Raw genomic sequence first — 27,507 nt, forward strand, 5'->3', positions numbered from 1 at the left:
TCCTTTTAAAAGCTCATCCTGTTTTCCCGCCTGGATTGTTTCAAAAGTCTGACTTGTACATTAGAAGACGTTGGAAACAAGTTCAGTACTTGGCTGAATTGTTTTGGAAAAGATGGACCCGTGAGTACTTACCATTATTGCAAGAAAGACAGAAATGGCTCACTGTGAAGAGAGGATTCCAAGTAGGGGATGTCGTAATGGTGGTCGACAGCACAGCTCCGCGAGGATCCTGGCCTCTGGGTAGAGTACTCCAAGTCTGGAGTTTTGATAAGACCAGTATCAAAACTTTGCTTGCTGCTAGAAGCTTCAGAGTTCCCTGAATGAAGATTGGATGGAATAATTAAAGATAAGTGTACTTTCTGTTTACTCCACTTTTAATATTTACTTATTATAAAAAATGATAATGTGTTGAGAGTACATTAACGGCTCCTTATACAGTATTTCTGTTATTAATTGATGTTTAGAGACACAATTAGGGGCCGGTGTATAGGAGCCATTTCATTTAATTTGGGTTATTATAAAAGTTCTAAATGTATTGTGGTAAATTTAAGTTGAAATGATATACTTTTTATTTTATATTAATTATCCTGAATTTGTGTTGTGTTAGTGTGCATGGGTTTCCCTCTATAGGTAGCAGTGTCGCAGTGTCCTGTTATCTATTTAAGGTGGTGCAGTGACGCATACCGGGTAGCGTAGCGGGTGTATGCGGAAACAGTCATTGACCGTGTCACCACCGGGTCATCACCGGGTTACCGGGTCAACGTGTCAATGGGACGCGTCTAGCCACGACTTGGGACCAAAGAACTTTAATTTCAAGAACTCTCATAAGTTTACGTTGGCAGCATTATGTTTTTGTTTTTGTGTTTTTTCTCTCATTTTTTGGCAATAAATCCACTCATCAAGAGGAAAGAAATAACGTTTTTATCATCCTCATTTAAACACGCGTCAGACACCAGCTAAACACCAGCTACACTCAAGGAAGTGAATAAAGACTAGGAAAGTTTACGGACACAGGAAACATAAAAACTTAACCTGTTTTTAACACTACATAATGCATAGATAAACTGCACTGGAAGATTTCTTCAAATGTGCCTTCTAAACAGAAAACAGTCAATGGTTAAAGATCTTGTCATTGCGATGTTGATCTTACTTCCATCGCCAGACAAATTCTTATATTACATTTTCCGAAGCAACCAGAACTGGTTTTAAAGAACAGACTCAATTTATCCTCTCTAATGACTGACATATATTGTAAGCATCCTCAAGATGTCTCAGACAGTTTGCAGTAAACAAGGCATTTGCATTCCTTAGAAAATCCTTTCTTACCAAGCCAGCTTGTCAGTGCATGGGTACAATGCAATGACAAGGACGTACACAGTTAGCTAAGGATATGAATACTAATACACAAATACTAATAAATATGATAATTCATGATAATTCAGAGCTGCACCATTGACAAGATGTGATGGAAAGTCATCTACTGTCTACGTATGAAGATCTAAATATTGAATATATATGTGAAACATGTGTCTCATATAGTGATAAAAAATATGTGAATATATTCAGCTTATGACTTTGATGGACTCAACTTCAATGTAGCAAACATTGCTATGTGTCTTCTGATGGTAATCAAACAATATTTTAAAGAAGCTCACCTGGACAAGCATTTTTATCACGTTTCTTTCACAGTACAGTATTGTATGTGAAGCATGCAACTAATTTTAAGCAGACATAACCATAAAAGTGGTCTCTTCATGTTCTGTACAAAAGTGAAAAGTTGGACCAATTTAAAAAATTACTTTAATTGGTAACACTTAAAAAATATGTTTATTCAACTTAATATTTTAAATAAAGTAAAATTTTAAGTTGAAAAACTATTGAAGTAATTTAATAAACGTTTTTTAGTGCACTGCTTATTCAACTGGAGAATTAATAAATCTGACGTTTTTGTTTCCTCTTTTATGTTTCTTGACTCATCTTGAAAACTGTAAGATCAACATATATTTTATGTTACTTTAACTTAACAAATCAATGAATATAGTCATAAATGATACCCTAAGACAGGGGTCCCCAATCTTTTTTACACCGCGGACCGGTTTCAGCTTTAAAAACATTTGAAACATTTCGCGGACCGGGGGTTGAGGTTTGGGGGGAATGCTGAGTTGCTGTTCAAACAAGGTGCTGAAAATTCTCCTTTGCAAAATGTATAACGTTTTAAACGGAAGAAAGATCAAACAACCTTGCATTGGGAAAATTAATAATTGCTTTATTTATAGACCCTTTTACAGTTGGTAAACATTGTGACGTATTTGTGTGGGCGGGGCTTAGCTGGAGGCAAAAAGAGCCGCAGAGGCAATGTTGACAAGCTTAGGATAGCACGTTTTAGGAGGGATTTATTAAACATGGATGCAGAAGCAGTTTTGGAACTGTGGGAATATGTACAGTCACTGATTCAGCGGGACCGTGACAGCTATTTTTGTAAATTAACTCTTGCGATATTACCAGGTTTTGGATATTTCCTAGACAACATATGAATTACTTACAGGTGGTTTGGGTAATTTTGTCTAGGCTTACTGTCTAATGTAACCTATCGCTGGGCTAACTATGATTAGCAATGTGGATTATTTTAAGAGACCATTCAAACAATGGCACACACATCTATCGCTGCTATGTTTGTTTAACATTTAAGCTAAACAATAGCGCGGTTGGCGACTTTTCACCTATAAAACAGAAACTTGCTGATTTATTCTAGATAAAACCAACACAACAGTACATATGCATAGATTATTTTACATGATATGAAGTGTGCACTGCAAACACGAGCATTATTTATGATCGTCTCCGTCTAGTCTGTATGCCGTATTGCATTCAGCCACAATTGTCTTCTTGAATTCTGTGAAGAAATGTCTGCCGGGATCCGGTAAAACTTTATTTTTGAACCAAAAGTGCTGTTCCTTCTAATCTGGCAGCCAAAAACACAACAAGATGACATTTTAAAGTCAAAAACTCAAACTTTTAGCGCGGCGGCTACTTATTTTTTGCCTCATTTTTGCCTTATTTTTCAGCTAGAGCGATGACGTCACAGTGACGTGGGTGAGTAAGGGGTCTATAGTAAATTTTGTGTAAAACCATATGTAACGGGTGGGTTTTGGGAACTACAAATCCCATCAGCCTTAGTGCTATAAAAGGAAGTGCACTGAAAAAAATGATTGATTGAATTTAATCAATTTTTTATGGTAAGTGGTTGCAATCAATTTAATTAAGTTAAATTTAAACAAAAGTTTTATAGTTTATTTTACTTAATCTTTTTTGTTTAAATGTAGCTTAAATAAATTGATTGCAACCACTTACCTTAAAAAATTTGATTAAATTGAATGAATCATTTTTTTTTCAGTGTGGTATGATCCGTTCTTTCACTTCCTCCTTCGGTTCTTCTGCTAATCCACAAAGGGTACAGTAGCTACAACAAATCTAAGGTATGGCATTGATATTACATGGGGAATTCTAAGTCGAGTCATTTTAAATAATGCTTTTTGTGGTTATTGAATAGAAAACACAGCGTGGTGATGTATTGCGTAATGGCAATAGACCAGCAGGAGTAAAGATCGTTTGTCTGCAGTTGTATATCAAACATTAGTGATACAAGTGTCGAATATATGAGGCATCGTTTGGCAGGTACACTCTAAAAAATATTGGGTTGTTTTTAACTCCGGACTGGGTAACTATAGGACAGAACACATTTCTGGGTTAAAGTGACCCAAATAATGGGTTTTTTTAAGCAGTTGGGTTAAAACAACCCATTATTTGGGTAATTTTAACCCAGAAATGTGTTCTGTCCTATAGTTACCCAGCCCTGGGTTAAATATTTTTTAGAGTGTAGTGATTTTATTGGTTGAATAAAATGAAACCATGTGTATTTAATATGTATTTTATTTATATTATTTTGTTTGTTGTTTTAGTATTAAGGATTCGTTGGTTGCTTGAGTATCACTAAAACAAGATAACGGATGGTAGAGGTATTGTTTATTTTATTATTTTTAAAGGGTTTATAAAGTTTTAAATGTTTTATGACTATTGATATGTAGGTTGAGTGTGAATATGGGCTTCTCTTTGTTTTATTTATTTAGTAATGGATTGTGTTTCCCCTTGCAGGGATGCACGGTTACCGTTTATTTGAGATTTAATTTTCCTTTTGAAGTGTTGTTTCTTTAAGTTGACTGTATAAGAACTAAGGTCACATCAATTAAAGAACAAACTGAATGATTTCTAGTTCATTTAAAGTGTTTATGTACTTCATTTGCAGTACCCACTGTTGCTAATATTGTTTTTGTTTCCTTTTGTAGATTTAATTTTGACCCATCGGTGGCTGTGGGGTTGCCTTCACTGGTGGATGATGATGGTGTGGTGGTTTGGTCACTTTTTATGTGTTTTTCTTTAGGTCTGCAGTGTGGTTTGCTGTGAGTGGATTGCAGTGCGAGCACATTTGTCTAACACCTTGTCTTCACACGAATAGGTAACCTGTGGCCATCCGGGGGTCGCTTTGTGTTTTATTTGGTTTATTTCTTTTTGATTTCTTTGTGGGTATCTGCATTGGAGATTTGCGTTACATCCTTATTTCTCTATTTGTTTGAATAAAAATGTTTTGAGTTAAAACCACCTTGTGCCTTTTATGGGGTACCTGTAGGTTACACATATTTTGGCGGATAGTTTTTTTACTTTCATTGTTTCAGTTTGCCTGCCCATTTAGTCTTAATAATTAACGGTAAACGAACTTGGCTTGCTGTTCTCGAAGGCAGCTCGAATCTTGGTCAGGTTCGAGCCCCAAGTTCAAGTAACAGAAAGGAAGAAAAATGCAGTGAAGGAGGAGAGATGCCAGAAGAATTGGGGCTGGGCGCGGAGGCACGGGGACTCCCGTTTACCATATGCTTTTAATGATGATTGACACAGTTTCCTTTTAAACCTACGTTAAAAGTGTAGCCGTTAAAATATTACTGCAGCGAAAAGAGTTCATTTTTATCATGGTGACACGATAACTTTTTTATATTTTATTTAGATTTTTAAAGTTGAATTAAAAAACACACAAAAATATATAAACAACCAACAGTAGACACCAAGGATACACACAAAAAAAACGGAAAAAAAAACCATTGCCTCAGTCAGCAAATATATATATATACATAATAATTATTGAGAGTATACGGTTTGTGTGAAAAACAAAACAGTGTTTATATAATGTTTTACCTCCATTTTTTACACTATCCAGAGCAACACATGCATTCACTTCATCGTCTTATTCATGGCGGGTTGCGAAGCAGCTTCATACGTGCATGCCGCCCCCTACTGTACTGGGTGCACGGCATGAGGGCGCTTATAAACTATACGGGGCTCCCGATACAGTAGGTGACAGTATGCACCTATAAAGTTGTTTCGCAACCCGCCATTAAACATTAGATGAATAAGACGGTGATGTGAAAAATAAACAAAACGGGGATGTGAACGCACATGTTGCTCTGGGGTTAGTGTTGTATTAGAGGTAAAAAATTATATAAATACTGTTCGGTTTTTCACACAAACCGATCGTTTAGTGTCTTAGGACATCGATGTGTCGTCATGAGCCGCAGGGTTTAATTTGGATTTGTCTGTGCATGTTTTTTTTTCTCTATCAGAGTTTTTTTTTTTTTATGACTGACAGACTGAAACGGTTGGACTTAAAAATGTACATTTGTGTTATGTATTAGCACGGGTACCAGATTAACACAGATATCTGTGAGGTATCTGAACGTGTTGTCTAATTTTGATCAGTCTTCTTTTTGTATTATTTCATTTTATATAATTGTTTAATGTTTTAATGTTGTGTTTAAATGTCGTTTGTTATGGAAATATGTTTTTGGAAACAGTGTTTAATAAATAGCTTTTATAAACTCTAGTGATGGTCATTAATTATTAATAAATCATTAGCTAATAGTTTGCAAATATATCATTATGTTGTGACTTTACTTGTTGAGGCACATCATTATTAACTCATTATTTAGTAATTGTATTAATTAACACACTACTAATGCTGTAATTAATCATGTATTCATGCATACTAGTTTACCTGTATGATAAGGCTTTGGCTCATTGTGGTAATTAACAAATTAATTAACACTAGTTCATAAAAGAAGTGATGATGGAATTAATCATATATGAACTAATATATTAATCAGACAGACTCTTCATTAGTTGCTAATGAGGCAATCATTAATGAATAGCTTAGATAATCATTAGTTATACATTAATTCAGTATTATCTGTGCATTAGTTAAGCATGAATTCATGATTATTAGTGCACCCTTATTGTAAAGTGTTACCAAATGCTAATTTATTTGGATCTGCTTAACAATTGATTGTAAATGAAAATATATTGCAATTTAAAACTTTCTCTCTAGTCTAAAGAGACTGAGTTGCAAAAATGTCTTCTTGCTTGGACGTAGACATCCAGAAACATTAACACCTATTGGGTGCTCAGAAATGCTCGGTCATGGTGAGCTAATACAGTTATAGATAAATATCATTATTCCTAAAAACTATTCCTATCATGCAGTGTATAGCATCTATGCATAGGGTACAGTAACCTATAAAAATCCTAAAAAGTGTGGCCTGTTTATAAGGTCAGAGAGAGGCTGAAAAGGGAGGAAACTGAATTACAACTGCTTTGGGATACAAAAATAAATGACTATAACTTGCAGTTTAAATGTACTTAAGGGAAAATAAATAAAATGATTACAAAAGTGCATTAAATTAACCCTTTAAAGTCATCTTAACTGGTTGGTGGTTTGCCGCAGCCGAAGGATTGAACACCAAATCTTTAACCTCTGCACCACCACACATCAGGGTAATTTTGAGTAATTTGTTATTCTTCCTGGTTTACGCTGCCCCGCTGGTTTCTCTGTGATTCCTGCTTAATTTTCCTACCACCTGTTCAACATCTCACATCCTTACAGCCAACCTATAGTGCTCATAAGACCTAAATGCTAACACCAGTTTGTCAAAAGGATTAATATTGCCTTGGGTTTATAGATACATGAAAATGAATGCTAATGATGAGATTTGGAGCATCAAAGTTTCATTTCACTCATTGATTTCAATCTTTGACATGACCTTACTCAAACAATATCAAGGAAAACAAATATGATGGAAGTGTTGTGATGAACAGTGTTGCCAGATAGAGTTGATGGTTGCCAGCCCAAAACTGTTCCAAAACCCGCCCAAACGCACAAAAAAACGCCGAAAATATTTAAATCAACATTTTGGTTTAGTTTGATCAGCATTTCGTTATTTTAACTTCCAAAATTAATGCACCATACTATAGCTAGCGACACCAGAACAGAACCTCAGACTAAAATGACAAAACTTGTCCACAAAAGCTACATTATTCCCCCTCGCCCACACGCACAATGCAATTTTACAGCGTATATTTAAGTGGTTTTATGATTATTCAAATACCCAATTTTTTTAATAACAATTTCAACAATGTCTGTTTTTTATCTCTTTATATTATTATTAATAATGTATTTTTACTCCTGATAAATAGGTGTGTGTGAGAGAGAGATCGTAAATAGGCTTACCTTAGTAAATGCCGAACAATAATAGGCTGTTGGCTGAACTTGCAAGGATGCTGAACACTATTAACATCTGAACTTTTCAGAACTATGTACAGTCTGGCTGAAGTTCATGGTGCCAGAATTGACTTTGGTTTTGTTCACCTGAAATGCTCCGATAATTCATCCACGGCTCAACCACATGTAATTGATGTCTGTTTCTCACTCCGGCTGCAGCCTGCGGAGGTCGCATATGCAGGGTGCATACGTCATCAAGCCTAGTTTATTTTTGTTAACTGACCATTACATTGGCAAGTTATAAGCATGTTACAACAATTTACTATTAACTAAGAATAAAAGTCGACTTTATAATTGTTAATATTCTGAAACAAGACAGTTAATGCGACCTCCGGAGGCTGCAGAATTCGCATTGAGACACGGCTGATGTGTGAGACAAGCAACGTATAAGTTGCAATCCGGAGTCCGTGTTGCAGAATTTGCAGTGCTATTTACCGATTTTAAAAGGCATTGTCCATTGCTTCAGGCCCGGGTCACTCTCCCACTCCTAACTTTTTATATATTTTCCCACATCATCGACATCTTGATTTCCCGCTGAGACTGACAGAGCTGGCTGGCTGCTATCACTTGTGATTGGCTAAACGCGGACTCGTCATAGGCGTGGCGTCGACACAAACACATGCAGTGGGCGTGTGTTTAGTAAGGTCAGATGAAATACATGCACACTTGGGTTTTTTGCTAAATAATTAGCCTATAAAATGCACGTTTCAAACCCGCCCAACTGATCCCAAACCAGCCCAATTTTTGCACACCCGCCCAAGCCATTTTTTACCCGCACAATCAAATTCAAAACCGCCTAATCTGGCAACACTGGTGATGAATGATGAAGAAGATATTTTAATAAATGATGGTAACCACATAGTACCCATCCATTGTATTTGTTTTTTCTACTATGGAGGTCAATGGTTAGCAGCTGTGTGCTCACCATCTTTTATCAAAATATATTGTTTTGTGTTCATCAGAAAAAAAGAAATTCATACGGGTTTAATACAATCTTTTTTGGGTGAACTATCCCTTTAATTAGGAGCCCGCTGACCAGGCGTAAAATCTGATTGGGCAGGAATCCCTGAACCGTATTATTGACACGTCAATATTATATATTATACTAATACATTTCGTTTTCATTTAAATTAATTAAACAACATGTGTGTAGTTAAAATAGTAAACATTTGTGTAAAAAACAGCCCTATTTTTTAACCCCAGACATGACCACGCCCACTGTGACGAACAGGCCGAGTTGTTATAAATATATGTATATTATTTAACGTGTTTCATTTAATTTTTAATAAACGTGTTTTACTATTTAAGTGTTCGTTGTCCACACCACTTTTTATGACAAAGTTACGCAACGGGAAAGTTTTTTTCCTAACCTGTCAATCTTTACTCTGAGGCTCCTTAATTAATATTCAGTCACACTGCGCCATCTAGTGGACAACAATGAACTCACATTTATTAAATTATAAAGCAGTTTACAGGATTTATTCAACTATATATATATACAAGATAAACTCTGAAATCAGAAAGCTTACATTTATTGAGTTATTAAGTAGTTTACAGGATTTATTCAACTAAAATATATATATGATAGATAGATAGATAGATAGATAGATAGATAGATAGATAGATAGATAGATAGATAGATAGATAGATAGATAGATAGATAGATAGATAGATAGATAGATAGATAGAAAGATAGATAGATAGATAGATAGATAGATAGATAGATAGATAGATAGATAGATAGATAGATAGATAGATAGATAGATAGATAGATAGATTCACAAATGAACAGATCACATTCAGAGTCTGAGGATTTATTTTATTGAGTATAAAATTTTAAATACAACAATGGAAAGGTATTTATTTTACATGAAGAGACATACATATTCATAAGAGGCCAACATATTATATAAAAAGAGAATAAATAAATACAAATCTGGAATCATAAACTTAATGAACTTTAATAGTGAGAAAAAAGAAAGTAAAATAATTAAGTGCAATATCACAATAAATCATATAATATCAAAAGATTTTATGCAGCTTCTTAACATTCCAACCTTTCATTTTAGCAAGAGCTTTTGAAAAACACTCATCACTCAAAACAAAGTCATTTTTATTATAATAAGTAGTGGCAGGGATTGAAAGAATCTACATTAAAAAGTAAATAAAACACACACACACACACACACACACACACACACACACACACACACACACACACACACACACACACACACACACACACACACACACACACACACACACACACACACACACACACACACACACACACACAGACAGAACGCGTCCTTGTTATAGAACACGTCGTTGTCATGGAAGCATTATGACATCACAATCGGTGCGGTGCCTATAAAAAGGCTCAGCCAGATGAGACCGGTATCATTTGACTAATCTGAACGCTTGCCTTTGGTTGACTCCAAACGCTACTGTACAGATTAACAAGTGAATTTTGCAGACTTTCCAAAAGTTCGCAACTTTACGCTGATTGACGCACTGTGTACGGACAGACAGTTTACTTAGATTTCAACCCTCTGTAAACCGAATCTAAGCACAGCTAAGTCTTTCAGTTCTTAGACATCATGTTTCGTCCTTCAACATCGTCCGTTAAGGACAAAAGACGAGCAGATGTCGAAAACAAGGATTTTTGCCTTCCGAATGCTGTGCCGATTTTCGACTACGTCCCTGACAAAGGACTTTCGTCGAATATCAGGCGCGCTGCCGGTGGCTTAAATCCGTGTGGAGGAAGTGAGGAGAAGGAGGAGAAGGAGGTGGATGTTTCGCTTGCATGTGCTAAGGCGAAATGCAAAGCAGGTAAGATGCTAAAAGTTCAACAACATACATACAGTTTACATATATATGTAAATGCACTTGTACAGATAGACACCAGGGGGTGCTCGTGCAACATGTTTTCTCTCTTGGCAATACAGGCAGCTTTTTGCCCATTTTGGCTTTAGCCCTACATCCGTTTAAGAAATAAACTAATATGAATAAAATAAGGATTTAAGATAGAAATATGAGGTCTTGTTTTAACTAGGGCTGGGCATAGATTAACCCTTTAACTGCCAGCTCAACGGTTGAGCACATTTTGAGTCCCTATATTTTATTGAGAGGAGTACCTAACTTAACTCAAGCTGATTGAGCCATCTGTACTATTTGTGTAAGATATGTTTTGCCAAAAAAAATCTACTAGATATCAATGTGTCAATCAACAGCACTTGTCACCACACATTTTGTTATGTGGATTTTAGAAAGAAAAAAATCACTTCTGTTATATGAACTGTTCTTGTTGTAATTTTGCAAGGAAACCATATTTTTTTGACATATTACACTGTAAAAGCCCTAACTTTACAAAATTATGTTACTTGGTGCCATGAAAAAACTTTCGTATGTTTTGAATAATTTTTAAAAAAACATGCTCAACTAAACAGTTGATTTGTCACTTAATGGTAAAAGTAAAAAAGCTAAGGTAATGTTTTCAGATCATCCATTTCTGCAGTCAGAGTGTACTATTTGCTATGAAATATACATTTCTGATCATTCACAGCTATGAATATGACACAGCTATTGTTATTTCTTATTGCATATATTGAGATCATTTCTTAAGTATGTATTTTTGCCACTTCTGGATATTTTTTTGAAATAACTACAATGAATTCATATAATTAATGTATGGAAATGTATGGATTAATTAATCAATAATTACTTCTTAAATGATGTTTTAAATTGTTTGAAGGATTGTTTGTAACGTTGGCCTACTCTACACAGCATTGCTGGTTTACAAAGAAATGTTAAAGGGGCCATGTCACAAGACTTTTTTTAAGATGTCAAATAAATCTTTGGTGTCCCCAGAGCACATATGTGATGTTTTAGCTCAAAGTATCTTATAAATAATTTATTATAGCATGTTAAAATTGCCACTTTGTAGGTGTGAGCAAAAATCTGCCGTTTTGGGTGTGTCCTTTAAAATGCAAATGAGCGGATGAAATGCAAACACCGATCACAATGATGGTGGTTTGTTGAAATTGAAACTTAGTTGTGCTGTGAATAATTTTCTCTGTCTCTCCCTCTCTGGATTAAAACACTGGATATGGCAGTGCTGTGGTTGGAAAGTGCAAATTAAGGGGTGGTATTATTATAATAAGAGCACAAGGGGAGCTAAATTTTAATTACCTATTTTTTCACATGCTTACAGAGAATGGTTTACCAAAACTAAGTTACTGGGTTGATCTTTCTCACATTTTCTAGGTTGATAGAAGCACTGGGGACTAGGGTTGCCGCGGTGACAGAATTTTCCCACCGTTTAATCGGCGCGTCACAAACCCGGTAATCCCGGTTTCACCGTGTGGGAGGGGCTTATAAATGCGCATGCAGACGTGCACATTTTACTTTCACTTTTGAATTACGCAACTGTTTAAATGCAGTGCTTGCGTACGCTGCGTTAAATCGCGTATGAATTTGCGTGCAATGCGAGCGCAACAGCTGGTTTAATTAAGTGCTTGAGTCAATGTGTGCAGGTAATTCTCACAGAACCCGCCAGTCCCAAGCAGAGCAACCGGCTACTTCGCCATATAGCGCTGCTTGAATGATGGGTTTATTATTTTTCTTGATGAAAAACACAAGAACAAAACGATCTTGCTTATATTAAACATCATATATGTATATTATAACAACAACGAGTAAGCACGCGGCTTCTGTCATCATCTAGTCAGTCAGCTTGCCTCGCACACTCTGACAGGAATAAATGAAATCTGACACCTGCGGCTCTGTGACGTGACGCGCGTTCAGCTCCGCTGTCAGCATACACACTCAGTTGTAAGCGTTTGCTCTCTCTAACGAAACTAAATGATTTAATTACACGAAAATATCAAAACGACGGTGAAAGACGGTGTCGCGGTGGGCAAGTGATCTAACCGGTGAGAGGCTGAAGCACCGGTTATCACCGTTTCACCGACCATCGCGGCAAGCCTACTGGGGACCCAATCATAGCACTTAAACATGGGAAATCTCAGATTTTCATGCCATGACCCCTTTAATTTATCTAAAAAAAAGACAAAAAAATATGTTGCACTACCAAACTGGTTTGTTTCTTAAATCATAAAAGACTAAAACGCCATTGTATTACTATCTTTGGCCTTCTTTTATTTAAGGTTTTAAATGCAGAAAGTCCTTATTTTTGTTACTTTTGGTCATTTTTATTGCAAAAAAACATGAAAACATTTCATTTCCTGTGTTAAAATGAAAACCTGAAATATTTTAATATGTTATACTTCAATAAGTAAAGAAGATTTAATATACAAAACCATTTTATTTTGATTATGTTTGTAAAAAATTTGTATTATAGTTCATATTTTCTAATTTCCATAGTATGTGTTTGAATTCCTTTAAGTCACATATCAACCGTTTGGTCGAGGCCGATTTTTAAAAAATGATGGGATGTGTTGAAAAAAATACATTGATTGTGTTAAGTGGTGACATAAGGAGATAAGAAATGCAAACAAAAAAATTTCAAATGCCTTTTTCTTGGTGTGGCAGTTAAAGGGTTAATCTAGATTAATCTCATACAAAATAAAAGTAATTATTTGCATAATATATGAGTTTGTTATGTGTGTAAATATTATGTATATTTAAACACAAACATACACACACACACACACACACACACACACACACACACACACACACACACACACACACACACACACACACATATATATATATACACGTAATTATATTGAATTTAGCAAAATATCTGTTAAAACTAGAGCTTGGCATAGATTAATCTAGATTAATCTCATACAAAATAAAAGTAGCATAACATATAAGTTTGTGCTGTGTGTAATTAGTATGTATATATAAATACACACACATTCATGTATGTATTTAAGAACATTTACATGTCTATATTTATATTTATTTACATTTACAGGAGAATGTATGATGTGTGAGGATGTGAGTGATGAGGCGCAATGCGCAAAAGGTAAGATGGAAATTAAAAAAATTTTCCTGCCAAGTTTTTATGTTTGTCCCATGGCATCATGTGTAAACCAAATCTGTGCTCTTGTAGATTTCACACTGACCTCCACAGTTTTTCAAATGTGTTTATTAAGCATTATCACTGACCACGGTTCTTTTGTCATAATGAATTTTCTAGTAGTTTATCATATAATGTTTTGTTTTTTTCTGTTTAGACAAACCCAAAAAACTCCACAATTTTTTGAAGAAGACGTTTGGCACTGCAAAGTGCCCGTTCCTTCAAAATAATAAAGTGGAAACATTGATTCCTTCAAAGGTGAGTTACATCATTACATTTACTTAAGTCACATTTTAGAAAATAGATATTTTTAGGAGTAAATTAAAGGATGCTTACTAGAGTACATTTCTAATGAACAACATGTCTTTTATTTTGTTACACTGGATCTTTAATCTATTTTAATGGATTATGAAATGTGTAGTTTATTCCAACCTATCTATCATTTGTTCTCTATCCCCCTTTCTCTCTTATGTACACAAATGCAATATTGATCCTATACTTGCTTGTACTTTTACTTAAAGTTTTCTCTGGTCTTCTCCACAGGTCAATGCCGATTCAGCTAATCCTAATCTAAAGGTTGATGCTGGTCTGGCCAGGCCGGAATCAATCATACCGGACAAACGAAAGGGGTTCTTTGACTATTTCCGGAAGGGCAAAGTGGAAGCGATGCCGAACCCACAGCTTAAAGCGGATCCAACTATCCCTTATGCTAGGGAAGTTGTTGATCTTGCAGCTCAGTCAAAGACAAACGTTGATCCGAAGAAAAACAAGCAGACGGCTTTTAAGAGCCGCTTTTTTGACTTCCGGAAAAAAACTTTGAAGCCTGTTGATGGAATGCAACAGCTCAACGCCGATCTAGCTAATCCTGTTGCCATGGATGAAGCGGATCCGGCCATTCGTGAGTTTATAACTCACAGCCGCACGGTTGCAGCCAGTGCCGAGCTGCAAACAAGTGCTATTCCAGCCCACTTCTGGGCAAGGAATCAAGATTCCAGAACTTTCAGGGCAAAAAATGCCGAAAAGCCCAGTCTGAAAGAAGCTGGAAAACCCGGGCCGAAAGATGTCGGAAAACCTGGGCTGAAAGATGCCGGAAAACCCGGCCCGAAAGATGCCGGACAACCTGGGCCAAAAGACACCAAAAAGCAAAGACCGAAAGATGGAAAACCTGGGCTAAAGGTTGACGTTAATACGGCTACTTTCGAAAAAGATATCAATCCGGCCGATGCCGAGCCGGAGTCTGGCCCAAAGAAAGCGACTATTAGAGGTGAGAATAATGTCATCATTACTCTATAAATATGTCTATTTTCTACAAAAGCTATCTGTCAGTGGTGTAAGACAACACAATTTACCATTTTCTCTGAAAGCAAATCTTATCGTAGACGAGTAAAACAAGGATGTAGTTTTCCTTTTTTTTAATTGTTCATCTGTCATTGCTTTTTACCTCTGTCTACACATTGTATATTTAATCCCTTTGCTATGTGAACATAACCCAACCACTTCAATGTTCTTATTTTTGTGTTTTTTTTTCAGAATCTTTGTTGTCTAAATATGAGTTTTCTTTGTGTAACGTCCTTGGCGAGGGCAGCTTTGGCAAGGTGTACAAGGGGACGCGTAGGTCTGATGGCAAAGAGGTAATGCACACAAGAAAAACACACAATCGCTTGACCAAAACAACATTTAAAGATTGTAGATCTTCAAACCTTAAAGTTTTGTGCAGTGTCAGGTGCATGTTCAGGAGGAGAAATAAACTGTGTTTTTTGCTCTTTGTAGGTCGCCATCAAACTAATGGAGCGAAATAAAGACGACAAATATATTTTTATCGTAAGTTGTCCTAACTAAATATAAATATATGCACCAATAAAACATTAAACCAGAAAGACTTTGTTTATCATATTTACAAATACTAAAGCAAGAGCTGCTGCTAACTGACTGTCATTTGTTCATTTTTCTCCAGCCTGGATACACCGAACCGCTCCTTACAGAAGTGGGGCTAACTCTTAAAATGCGAGAATGTCACAGCCCCTTTGTCATTGAGATGTATGACTGGTATGAGGATCCCAACATGATCGCACTCGTGTTGGAGTATCCTCAACCCAGTCAGACGCTCTGGGAGTTTTTGACCTCGCGCCATACACCACTGACTGAATCAGCAGCACGACCCCTAATGTACCAGGCTGTACAAGCAGTGCAACACTGCCTAGATCATGGCGTTTTTCATTCTGACGTCCATCTTGGAAACTTCTTGTTGGACCAAGTCAATATGAAGCTGACTTTAATTGACTTTGGACTTGGAAGTTTACTTACGGACGATGGCTATGATTCAAAAGGCTTTAAAGGTGAGCTGGAGTTTTTCTGCTGTTAGTGACATATTGATCATGTGACCCTTTTATTAAATGACTTTTGCCTGCAGGAGCTCTGCAATGCACCTCACCTGAGGTCCATGCCAAAGCCAGGTACTACGCCATGCAAGCAAACGTCTGGGCATTAGGAGTGTTCCTGTATGCCATGGTGCATAGACGTTACCCTTATAAGCAAAAAGCGACAAAATCTCACAAGCTTCGCCTTAACAAGAAACATTTTTCAAAGGGTGAGTGAAAAGCACCAACGGAGGCAGAACATCTGTGAAAGACATCAGTCACTTAACATGGGCTGATGGATGGATGGACAGTATTATCATATGTGTTATTGTCGTTTGTGTATCATGACTAACAAGCTCTCTCCTAAAACTTGTACAGAACTCTGTGATCTGATTAAACGGTGCTTAGACATGAATCCAGCTAAACGGCCGTCGATCCAGGAGATCTTAGATCATGACTGGTTTAAGATCGACTAGAAAGAAAGGCAGTGAAATGGATTCAGTCCATCAGATACACAGTGTGAGGTAACAGACAGATTAGGAAACTACATTTGTAAGAGAGACGTGCTTTATGTCTTTGTGTAGTTAGATTTATGTAGAGTAGTAAGATTGAGCTTTAAAAATGTAAATGCCAACATGTTCTTGTTTCTCCTATTTAGATTTTGTCAAGAATCATCCAGACTGCTAGAAAAACATACTGAGCACTTTGGATGATAGTTTCTGCCAAATGTATAAATGTAAAATACAGTGGCTAATTATTTATTATTTTTTATTTGTTATTTTATTTATTATTTCATTATTTTGTATTCCTATTAATGTTTGTATTGTCTATCAAATGTGTGTCAAAATAAAAGCATTTATTTACAGATACGTGTATCTTGTATTGGTGTCCTATTATGCCTCTTTGTCTCAGGTGTATACAGAATGTGAAGTTTCAGATCAAATTACACCACAGATCATACATTCAAACAATTTGTATCCCTTTCATAAAAAATACCATATGGCTCGCTTACAAGTCATGCTATTTTAAATCACGGTGGCAGCATTAGATTTTAGGTCAGGTGTAGATAGTGATGAATACCTATCATTAGGATGGTAAGAACAGAGCTTGTTGTCAGGTTACCAGATCAAAGAAACGTAAATCATTTTTGTACAGTGATTATTGTGATGTCTTTATACAGCTGTCATTTCACCGTCTAGGTCAGAGGTTCCCAAACTCGGTCCTGGAGGGCCGGTGTCCTGCATAGTTTAGCTAAAACCCTAATCAAACACACCTACACCAGACCTCCAGGATTGCGTTTGGCCACCCCTGGACTACGTAGAGACTCAATATAGTCCAGCTAAGACTTACCAAAAATAAACTTTGGTTATGTGGTTATAATTTGTGTATGCCAAAATAACTTGTATATGATATTACATCATGTGGTGGTGTCTAATAAGATTGCTACGGTGGTAGCCCCGCCCCTGAGCTGGCGGATTGTTACTGTGTAAGGGAGCAATAAAGAGGAGTTAAAATCCTGCAGCGAGAGTGGAGAGTGTCTCTGTCGCATACGCGAACACAACATGGTGTCCGAAGTGGCTCGAACGGTCTCTAGAGAAAAATAAACTGCCGAACAAGTTGCCAAGCATCGCTGGACAGGTAAACTGCAAAATAAGCCGTAGTTTTGTTCTTAAAAAAAAAAAAAAAAGAAAGAAAGAAACAGCCAGCACGTGTGTCAGCACGCGCTCCCTTTATGCTGAAAGTTAGCGGGGGAGGGGTGCGGTCGCCCAGCAACCACGGTGCAGACAGGCAGAGAAACACACAGAAGTGTTATGATTACTGATGTTAAAACAGTCGCTCAAATTGTGAAAGAAAAAAAAAAAGATTAAAGAAAATTAACAGACACAATCCATACAGAAAATGGAGGAATCGCCAGCACCTGTGTCCTCATATCAGATTAGACCCCCTGAACCGTTTGATTTTACAAAACCAAATGACTTCGAAAGATGGCTCAGACGCTTTGAAAGGTACCGAGTTGCAAGTAATCTTGCACAAGCATCAGATCTACAACAAGTCAACACACTGATTTATTGTATGGGAGACAAAGGCGATGACATTTTGTGCAGCTTGTCAATGACAACAGAAGAAAGGGAAAAGTATGAAACTGTGCAGGAAAAATTAAAGGAATACTTCAATGGAAAAATTAATGTGATCTATGAGAGAGCAAAGTTTAACTCCAGAAAGCAAGAGGCTGATGAACCAGTTAATGACTTTATCACTGCACTGTATTCACTGTCAGAGCGCTGTGCTTTTGGAACTCTAAGAGAGGAACTTATTAGAGACAGAATTGTTGTTGGGCTGAAAGACATCAAACTGTCAGAGCGCCTTCAACTGCACGCAAACCTAACTCTGGAGAAAGCCATAAATATGGCCAGGCAGAGCGAAACGGTAAGAAAACAACAGGCAGAAATAAGGCAGGAGGATGAAGAAGACTTAAAACTAAATGCGGTACACAAAGAGAAAAACAAGCATGGTTCATATGCAAAGCCAAATAAGCCAGGAAAAGAAAGAAATTGGCCAAGTTTTCAGAAAAAACATAAAGACAAATCAAAGAAATCATGCTGCACAAGATGTGGTAAATCACCATACCATATAAAAGATACATGCCCAGCTAAAGATGCTGTATGTCACCAGTGCAATAGGACAGGTCACTATATGAGTCAATGCTATTCCAAGACTGTGCTTCATGAGGTTAAAGGGGGCAGCGACTCAGATGACGGGAAAGCATTTCTCGGGGCACTGGATTCAAATACTCAAGGCTGGTATACAACCGTCCAGATCCTGAAACAACCAGTAAAAATGAAAATGGACACTGGAGCTGATGTCACAGCGATTCCTGAATCGGTACATACGTTGCTGACTTCAAATAAAAATATAGATCTAAAGAAGACACAGAAAATACTGAGGGGACCTGGGAAGCATATACTGGATGTGAAAGGAGTATTTTCTACTTCCATCAAAAAAAATGATCAAAACACAGAGGAAGACATATACGTGGTCAGAAATCTCTTCACACCACTCCTGGGTAGACATGCCATTGAAAAGCTCCACCTTGTTGCAAGACTGGATAATATCACAGAGTGTCAGTGGCAAAAGAAATATCCAAATCTTTTCACAGGCTTAGGCGAGCTGAAAGAGGAGTACTGTATTAAATTACAGCCCAATGCAACACCCTATTCTGTGAACGTCGCGAGACGGATACCCATACCGTTAATGGAGAAAGTGAAGGATGAGTTATCCAGGATGGAAAAGCTTGACATAATCAAGAAGATTGAAGGACCAAGCGATTGGTGTTCTGGAATGGTCCCAGTTCTTAAGCCTGATGACTCAGTGAGAATTTGCGTTGACCTGACGAAATTGAACAATGCTGTAAGGCGAGAGAAGTTTATTTTGCCCTCAGTGGAACACACAATAGGCCAGCTGGGCAGAGCAAAAATCTTTACAAAGTTAGACGCCAATTCTGGATTTTGGCAGATCCGTTTGGCTGAAGAGTCTCAACTGTTGACCACCTTCATCACGCCATTTGGCCGATTTGCTTTTAAAAGGCTTCCATTTGGAATTTCCAGCGCTCCAGAGCTGTTCCAGATGAGAATGTGTCAGCTCTTGGAGGGACTGGACGGAGTTACATGTCACATGGATGACATCCTTATATATGGAAGTTCTCCTGAGGAACATGATGTTAGACTGGATGCAGCTTTAAAGAAGCTCCAGAGTGCAGGTCTAACGTTAAACAAAAAGAAATGTGAATTTGCCAAGACAGAAGTCAAGTTCTTAGGCCACAAACTCTCTTCAGATGGGGTACAGGCTGACCCGGACAAGCTGGCTGCTGTTAAAAACATGCGGGAGCCTACTAATGTATCTGAGGTACGCAGCTTTTTAGGCATGATAAACCAGCTTGGGAAGTTTATTCCGGACCTGGCGGAGAAAACAAAACCCCTGCGTGACCTTCTCTCACAAAAAAATCTATGGTCCTGGGACTCACCACAACAGGAGTCATTTGCAACATTGAAGAAGGAGCTTGTCACAACGCCGACCCTATCATTCTTTGATCCAAAGAGGGACACAAAAGTAGCAGCGGATGCATCGTCCTTTGGTCTGGGTGGGGTGATCTCTCAAAAGTTTGGGGATGCATGGAAGCCCATCGCATATGCGTCAAGAGCATTAACACCAACAGAACAGAGATACGCCCAGATAGAAAAAGAGACGTTAGCTCTTGTTTGGGCATGTGAACGTTTTAGCTGCTACCTTATTGGAAAACACTTCCTTCTCGAAACTGACCATAAGCCACTTCTGAGCTTGCTGAGCACAAAACATCTGAATGACTTACCGCCACGGCTACAAAGATTCAGAATGAGACTTATGAGATATTCATACATAATCAGTCACGTTCCAGGAAAATTGTTTGCTACTCCAGACACGCTGTCCAGGATACCTTGTACAACAGCTATGACGGATGCTGACTCTTCTCTCGTGGAAGACACAAATATCTATCTGGCCCAAATACAGAAAAGTTTCCCAGCATCAAAGAGCCGCTTGGATGAAATTCGACATGAGTTGAAAAAAGACCCAATATGCAACCAAGTAATGGAGTTTCATGAACATGGATGGCCAAAAACAGTACATGATAGGGACAATCTCAGACCGTACTGGTTGGAAAGAAGTACAATTTCGGTTCTGGATGGACTGCTCCTAAAAGGTACAAGATTAATTATTCCCGCCTCACTGCAAAAGTCAATCCTGCAACACATACACCAGGCACACCAAGGAGTTGAAAAATGCCGCCAAAGGGCGAGACAGTCGGTGTGGTGGCCCGGGCTGAGTTCGCAGCTGCGAACTATGGTGCAGCAATGTGACGAATGCAGAAAGGCTTCCAGAACAGCCGTAGAACCATTGCAACCAACAGCCTTCCCGTCCTATCCATGGCAGAGAGCTGCTACAGATTTGTTTGAACTAAAAGGACAAAAGTACCTTTTAACTGTCGATTATTATTCCAGGGATGTAGATGTGGCTAGATTGTCATCAACCTCATCAGCAGCTGTAATTGAACATCTGAAAGCTGTGTTTTCCCAAAATGGGGTACCTGAGATACTAATATCGGACAATGGGCCACAGTACAGCAGTGCAGACTTTCGGGAGTTTGAGAAGGACTATGATTTTAAGCACGTTACGAGCAGCCCACGATACCCCCAGGGGAACGGCGAAGCCGAAAGGGCAGTACAAACTGTCAAAAAGCTCCTGGGGAAAACAAAAGATCCCTTTAAAGCCTTACTCGCATACCGTTCAACACCACTTGCAAATGGCTACAGTCCAGCTGAATTATCAATGGGCAGACGATTGAGAACAGGCCTGCCAGTGCTACCATCCCTTCTCACACCAAAACTTCCAGATGCCGATAAACTGAAACAATTTGAATCCAGTTTACGTGCACGCACTAAACATACATTCAATAAGAGACACAGAGCCAGATCCATGTCACCACTAAAGCCAGGAGAAACGGTATGGATCAGGGACCAAGACATTACAGGTAAAGTGGCACGACAGCACGGTCCAAGGTCATTTGTTTTGACAACTTCACATGGAAACATTCGACGGAACAGACAAGCCTTGGTGCGACTTCAAAATCCTGATAAAGGACAGGAACAGACTGTGGACTGGCCAGAATTATTAGAAGATGATAACATTCCTGACAGGGAGACGCTCACAGTTCACCAACCAGCTCCGAGTCCACAGACTTCTGTATCTACCCAAATAGGAACATATACACGGTCAGGACGTTTATCTGTTCCACCAAGACGAATGAACCTTTAGTTCATGGCCAGTGACAATAGAGGCAGAATAATCCTCTCACTGCGCCAGGAGTGTTCAGGTAGTCTACCCTGACCTCCGTTAATATACACATCCTGAAAAAAAAAAACAAAAAAAAAAAAAAAAAAGATATATATGGTTAATGTCAACAAAACAAACAAAAGTGTTGTTATATGATTACAGCAATAATGTACATTTATTTCATAGAGACATTTCATGTTGCACTTGTTAAGTGTAAGGACATAAGTCATAATATTTTATTGTCCTTGAATAGCAATTTATCTGATTCAGTACGTTCATTGTTTTGGAGAAGGGGAGATGTGGTGGTGTCTAATAAGATTGCTACGGTGGTAGCCCCGCCCCTGAGCTGGCGGATTGTTACTGTGTAAGGGAGCAATAAAGTTGAGTTAAAATCCTGCAGCCGGTGTGGAGAGTGTCTCTGTCGCATACGCGAACACAACACATCATGTAAGCAAAGTCAACAGTGATTACAAGCTGTTTGCTTTCATTTATTGATTTATTTTAGACGTCTTTTAAATTTTCACTGACAGTCTAAATTTTAGCCTATACATCTGGGTTCTGTTTGGATTTGATTTGATAACTTTATTAATCCCAAAGGGAAATCTAGACAGCTATTGGTTATATTTTAAACGCAAAATTGCTTGCTGTGACTAGAAATTATATTCCCAATACATGGACTTTCCCAATCACCCCTATCATTTTGTCAGAAATTGAGTCTTCCAGAGGTCGCGCCTGGGTTGCCTGTGTTGCCACTTGTCAGGTAACGGAGCGGGAGAGAGGCTGCGTGTTGTAAATAGTTTATAGAATGAAATGGGTGCCAATTAAATTAGTAAGTGTTCATTGTTTGTTTATACGTGCAACACGATATAAGTAACTTTATATGTATAACGTTTACTACGTATAATTGTTATGATTAACGTTAGTGTGATAATGTGCAGACGTTTAACTTAACACTTCGACAATAATGTTGCCAATCCACTGTTACTTCATCCAACTAGCATTCTTGTTATGTATATATGTTTATATGTATTCATTTAAAAATTAAAACGATAAATGCTCCTTTTACACGTTAACAACGCACGTGCGCAGTTGTGCATAACCGGAGCACCATTGCACTGCGCGACAAGCACGTAAACGTGAATGCACACTTTATAGATGCTCTTTGTTTTGACGTTTTATTATAGTATAAGTAGTTTAATTTAAGTATAAATGCGAAGTTTTATTGTTTTATTTGTTATTCATTATTAATGTGATTAGCCTACTAGTGTGTTTTTAACCGTACTATTGTTTCAGAACCACACATTTCTTATACATGATTAATAAACAAACTTTCAACTTTTTCTGCGATATCTTTGACATGACCAGCAACCTGGTCATTTACGCATAATATATTCTCTTTGTGGTTTGGGTTTTAACTGAACTTTCTTTCCGTCTGCGAGGATTCCCATTGTGAGGATGATTCAAGTGCATCAATTCTGCGCCCAGAAAGCCCATAAACGTAGCGTGTATATGATTTAGGCGCATCAATTCTGCACCCGGGATGTGCATAAAAGGTCCGGTCAAGCGCATAATTCCCAAAATAACCATCTGCACACTAAAGCTTTTTTATTGTGACAGTTTTACGCAATTACGAAAATATATTTTTCATACTTAATTGATCAAACGTACATATTATATGTTCTCCTAAACAGTGCCATGATTAATAATTAATACTGTTCTTGTAACTTGTAAATCATTTTAAATGATTGGTTTTTACATTTAAAATGATACTACATGTAGCACAAAGCACTATACACATTTAACATTTTGTGTGTGTGTGCAAATTGCAGTAGTATTGGATCGGCTGAAAAATTAAAAAAAAGTTGTATCGGGACATCAAAATTTTTTTGCACCCTTAGATTCCAAATTTTCTAGTTGTATTTCAACCAAATATATTGCTCGATCCTAAAAAAAACATAAAGCAGATTGTAACGGGTGGGTTTTGGGAACTACAAATCCCATCAGCCTTAGTGCTATAAAAGGAAGTGGTATGATTCGTTCTTTCACTTCCTCCTTCGGTTCTTCCGCTAATCCACAAAGGGTAGCTAACATTTTTTTATTTTATTTATATTATTTTGTTTGTTGTTTTAGTATTAAGGACTCGCTGGTTGCCTGAGTATCACTAAAACAAGATAACAGATGGTAGAGGTATTGTTTATTTTATTATTTTTAAAGGGTTTATAAAGTTTTAATTGTTTTATGACTATTGATATGTAGGTTGAGTGTGAATATGGGCTTCTCTTTGTTTTATTTATTTAGTAATGGATTGTGTTTCCCCTTGCAGGGATGCACGGTTACCGTTTATTTGAGATTTAATTTTCCTTTTGAAGTGTTGTTTCTTTAAAGCTCCACTGTGTACTTTTTTTAGTTAATTCTTAGCAAAAACCCATGTTTTCTTTCAAAAGTATGTGCTCATTCATGTGTAATTACTTCCACCCCACTAATCAAAGTATTCTCGTAAGTGTACAATCTGCTATTTAAAATACATACCATCGAATCGCTCTCTGGCTGAATCCATGTTGTGCCTCCATCTTTGAAATACATTAGCAGACGAAGGACATTCCTGAAATTCAAGCTCCGCCTTTCGCGCTTTCAGACTAAACTCACACTGGCCGCTAGCTGAAGCCTCCGGAGGTTGCATGTGTAGGCGGTATACGTCATCAAGACTTATTTCAGAATATTAACAATTATAAAGCTGACAATTATTCTTAGTTAATTGTAAATTGATGTAATATGCTTATGACTTGCAAATGTAATGCTCAGTTAATTTAAATAAACCAGGCTTGATGACGTATGCAGCCTGCGACCTGCGTAGACTGAATCCTTCGGATTTTACAACAGCTGCACGGCGTGATAAACCTGCGATCTAATGCTTTGATTTGAAAGCCTGTTGAAGACATATTCTCGAGGACATTAAAACAAGTCACCAAGGAAGCAAAACGGGGATTTTAAATGACAACGCGACAGGAAAAACATCAAGACCAAAGTCAATATTGGAGTTAGTTTTCCAAGATGGGGCTCAATGGACACTGAAGTTGCTACTTTCTATCTTATCCACAGGTAATTCAGCATATTCGTTTACATCTATACAGTCTATGTTGTAAACTTGAAGTTTTATAGTTCCTTGGCTAATTATAGCATGGTTATGCAGTTAGTGTAAACACGCATGTGGTTTAATGTGTTCGAACAGCCACACGCCATCTCTCCGCCCATTTATGTAATCTGAGGTACTGAGATAAATGTTTTTCATCTTTTCCGACCTCTAGCACAAACACACGGTGACAGCCCTATTTTTAGCCTTTCATTGATAAAACGCCGCTGATCTGCGCGTCTTTCGTTTCATTTTACAAGCGTGTGAAAGTTGAGCGATCTTATTTCACCAATATCAGAGAAAGCTCTTACATATACACGGACATCCCAGATAGCACAGGTACGTCTGCAAGATGTCTGGTAAAGATCTGGAGATCTGGAATACATCTGGTGTGTAAAAACATCTTATAAAGGTCTTAGAAAGAGCTGCTTTACATACATTCTAAATCAAAAACGTCTTGCAGACGTCTTCAATATGTCTATATGACATCTTTTAGGAAACGTCTCAAAGACGTATTGCAGATGAGCAAACAATCTAAATAATACGTCTTGCAGATGTAAACGCAGACATCAAATAGACGTCTTCGAGATGTATGTGTGCTATCAGGGATGTAACGTTTACTTAAAACATAAGCATTGGACTCTGACATAATATTAGTTTGCGTCCATTTAAACCCGTCATTACTCCCGCTCATGATTAAATGACAGGAGAGGGACTAGTCCACAGACCATCTCCTCAGTAATCTGGAGAGAAGCGGTCGAAAATGGACAAAAAGAGACGGATTTAAACACCAAGTGTAAACGTGATGTGTCTCTCTCGTCCACTTGTGATCCGATCGATGAAAGCACATCTAAATACCAAGTGTAACAGCCCCTGGGATATTTTTCCTCGCGTGGATGAAAAAGGAGTGTCTAAGCTACGTATATGGTTGCTTTTTGTATGTGATTTTCAGCGGACATATCATGACAATCAGACTTTTTACATGTTTAACATACATCTGTGTGCTTTGACGGATCACAGGCAAAGTACATTGCAAATTGTTCATTTTTTTCATTAATTTTGCTTTAGCTACTGGAAGCCATGTTAACCTTGGCATGACAGGGCCACCGTACTAGTTAAAACGCGTTCCAAATGGGGGGGCTAGAAAGTAATATTCAGTTGGTTGTCATATAGAATTTTACCGCTAGATGGGAGTAGATCCTACACAGTGGAGCTTTAAGTTGACTGTATAAGAACTAAGGTCACATCAATTAAATAACAAACTGAATGATTTCTAGTTCATTTAAAGTGTTTATGTACTTCATTTGCAGTACCCACTGTTGCTAATATTGTTTTTGTTTCCTTTTGTAGATTTAATTTTGACCCATCGGTGGCTGCAGGGTTGCCTTCACTGGTGGATGATGGTGTGGTGGTTTGGTCACTTTTTATGTGTTTTTCTTTAGGTCTGCAGTGTGGTTTGCTGTGAGTGGATTGCAGTGCGAGCACATTTGTCTAACACCTTGTCTTCACACGAATAGGTAACCTGTGGCCATCGGGGGGGTCGATTTGTGTTTTATTTGGTTTATTTCTTTTTGATTTCTTTGTGGGTATCTGCATTGGAGATTTGCGTTACATCCTTATGTCTCTATTTGTTTGAATAAAAATGTTTTGAGTTAAAACCACCTTGTGCCTTTTATGGGGTACCTGTAGGTTACACATATTTTGGCGGATAGTTTTTTTACTTTCATTGTTTCAGTTTGCCTGCCCATTTAGTCTTAATAATTAACGGTAAACGAACTTGGCTTGCTGTTCTCGAAGGCAGCTCGAATCTTGGTCGGGTTCGAGTCCCAAGTTCAAGTAACAGAAAGGAAGAAAAATGCAGTGAAGGAGGGGAGATGCCAGAAGAATTGCGGCTGGGCGCAGAGGCACGGGGACTCCCGTTTACCATATGCTTTTAATGATAATTGACACAGTTTCCTTTTAAACCTGCGTTAAAAGTGTAGCCATTAAAATATTATTACTGCAGTAAAAGAGTTTATTTTGATTATGGTGCCACGCCCACGATCGCTGGATAATTCTGAAGTTGTTTTTACAGAATAATAAAATAATTACTTTTCAGTCATTTGCAATGTCACACAGTTGAACGTCTCCACGTATTTACATGTTTTGCGACATACATTTGCAAATGATTCATTAATTCATACCTCTGCAATACTTTGATCGATTGTGTTTTAGAAGTACTGTATGCTCAAACTCTGACAGCAATGTGATTGCCGCTGCGCTGGTAGAGATAAAGAGAGACCACGAAAAAGAGAAAGTGCAGCTCTGTACAAAAGTGGAAATGATTTGTTATTTCAAGTCGGCTCTTAAAGTACAAAATACCGGATTAAGCTATTAAGTAGCTATTATAAAAAAAATTCAGGACGTTCTTGCGACCCGGTGGCAACTTGTCCACGACCCGGTGGTT

General features: G+C 37.7%; 1 protein-coding gene and 1 long non-coding RNA gene across 2 annotated transcripts; both read left to right on the forward strand.

Annotated features, from left to right (window-relative positions):
- Positions 1 to 3,462: 3,462 nt before the first annotated feature.
- Positions 3,463 to 27,447, forward strand: LOC129455492 (uncharacterized). The gene is made up of 3 exons (XR_012359550.1): positions 3,463 to 3,675; positions 24,062 to 24,118; positions 26,412 to 27,447. It is a non-coding gene; the product is annotated as an uncharacterized lncRNA (long non-coding RNA).
- Positions 13,525 to 16,938, forward strand: LOC129455487 (serine/threonine-protein kinase pim-2-like). Its single transcript, XM_073857956.1, has 9 exons — positions 13,525 to 13,655; positions 13,867 to 13,967; positions 14,253 to 14,973; positions 15,240 to 15,340; positions 15,480 to 15,530; positions 15,664 to 16,045; positions 16,120 to 16,296; positions 16,445 to 16,590; positions 16,725 to 16,938. The coding sequence occupies exons 1-8, from the start codon at positions 13,553 to 13,555 to the stop codon at positions 16,540 to 16,542; spliced, it is 1,734 nt and encodes a 577-aa protein (XP_073714057.1). The 5' UTR covers positions 13,525 to 13,552; the 3' UTR covers positions 16,543 to 16,590; positions 16,725 to 16,938.
- Positions 27,448 to 27,507: the final 60 nt, after the last annotated feature.

This window comes from Misgurnus anguillicaudatus, chromosome 20, assembly GCF_027580225.2.
Source record: "Misgurnus anguillicaudatus chromosome 20, ASM2758022v2, whole genome shotgun sequence".
NCBI lineage: Eukaryota > Metazoa > Chordata > Actinopteri > Cypriniformes > Cobitidae > Misgurnus > Misgurnus anguillicaudatus.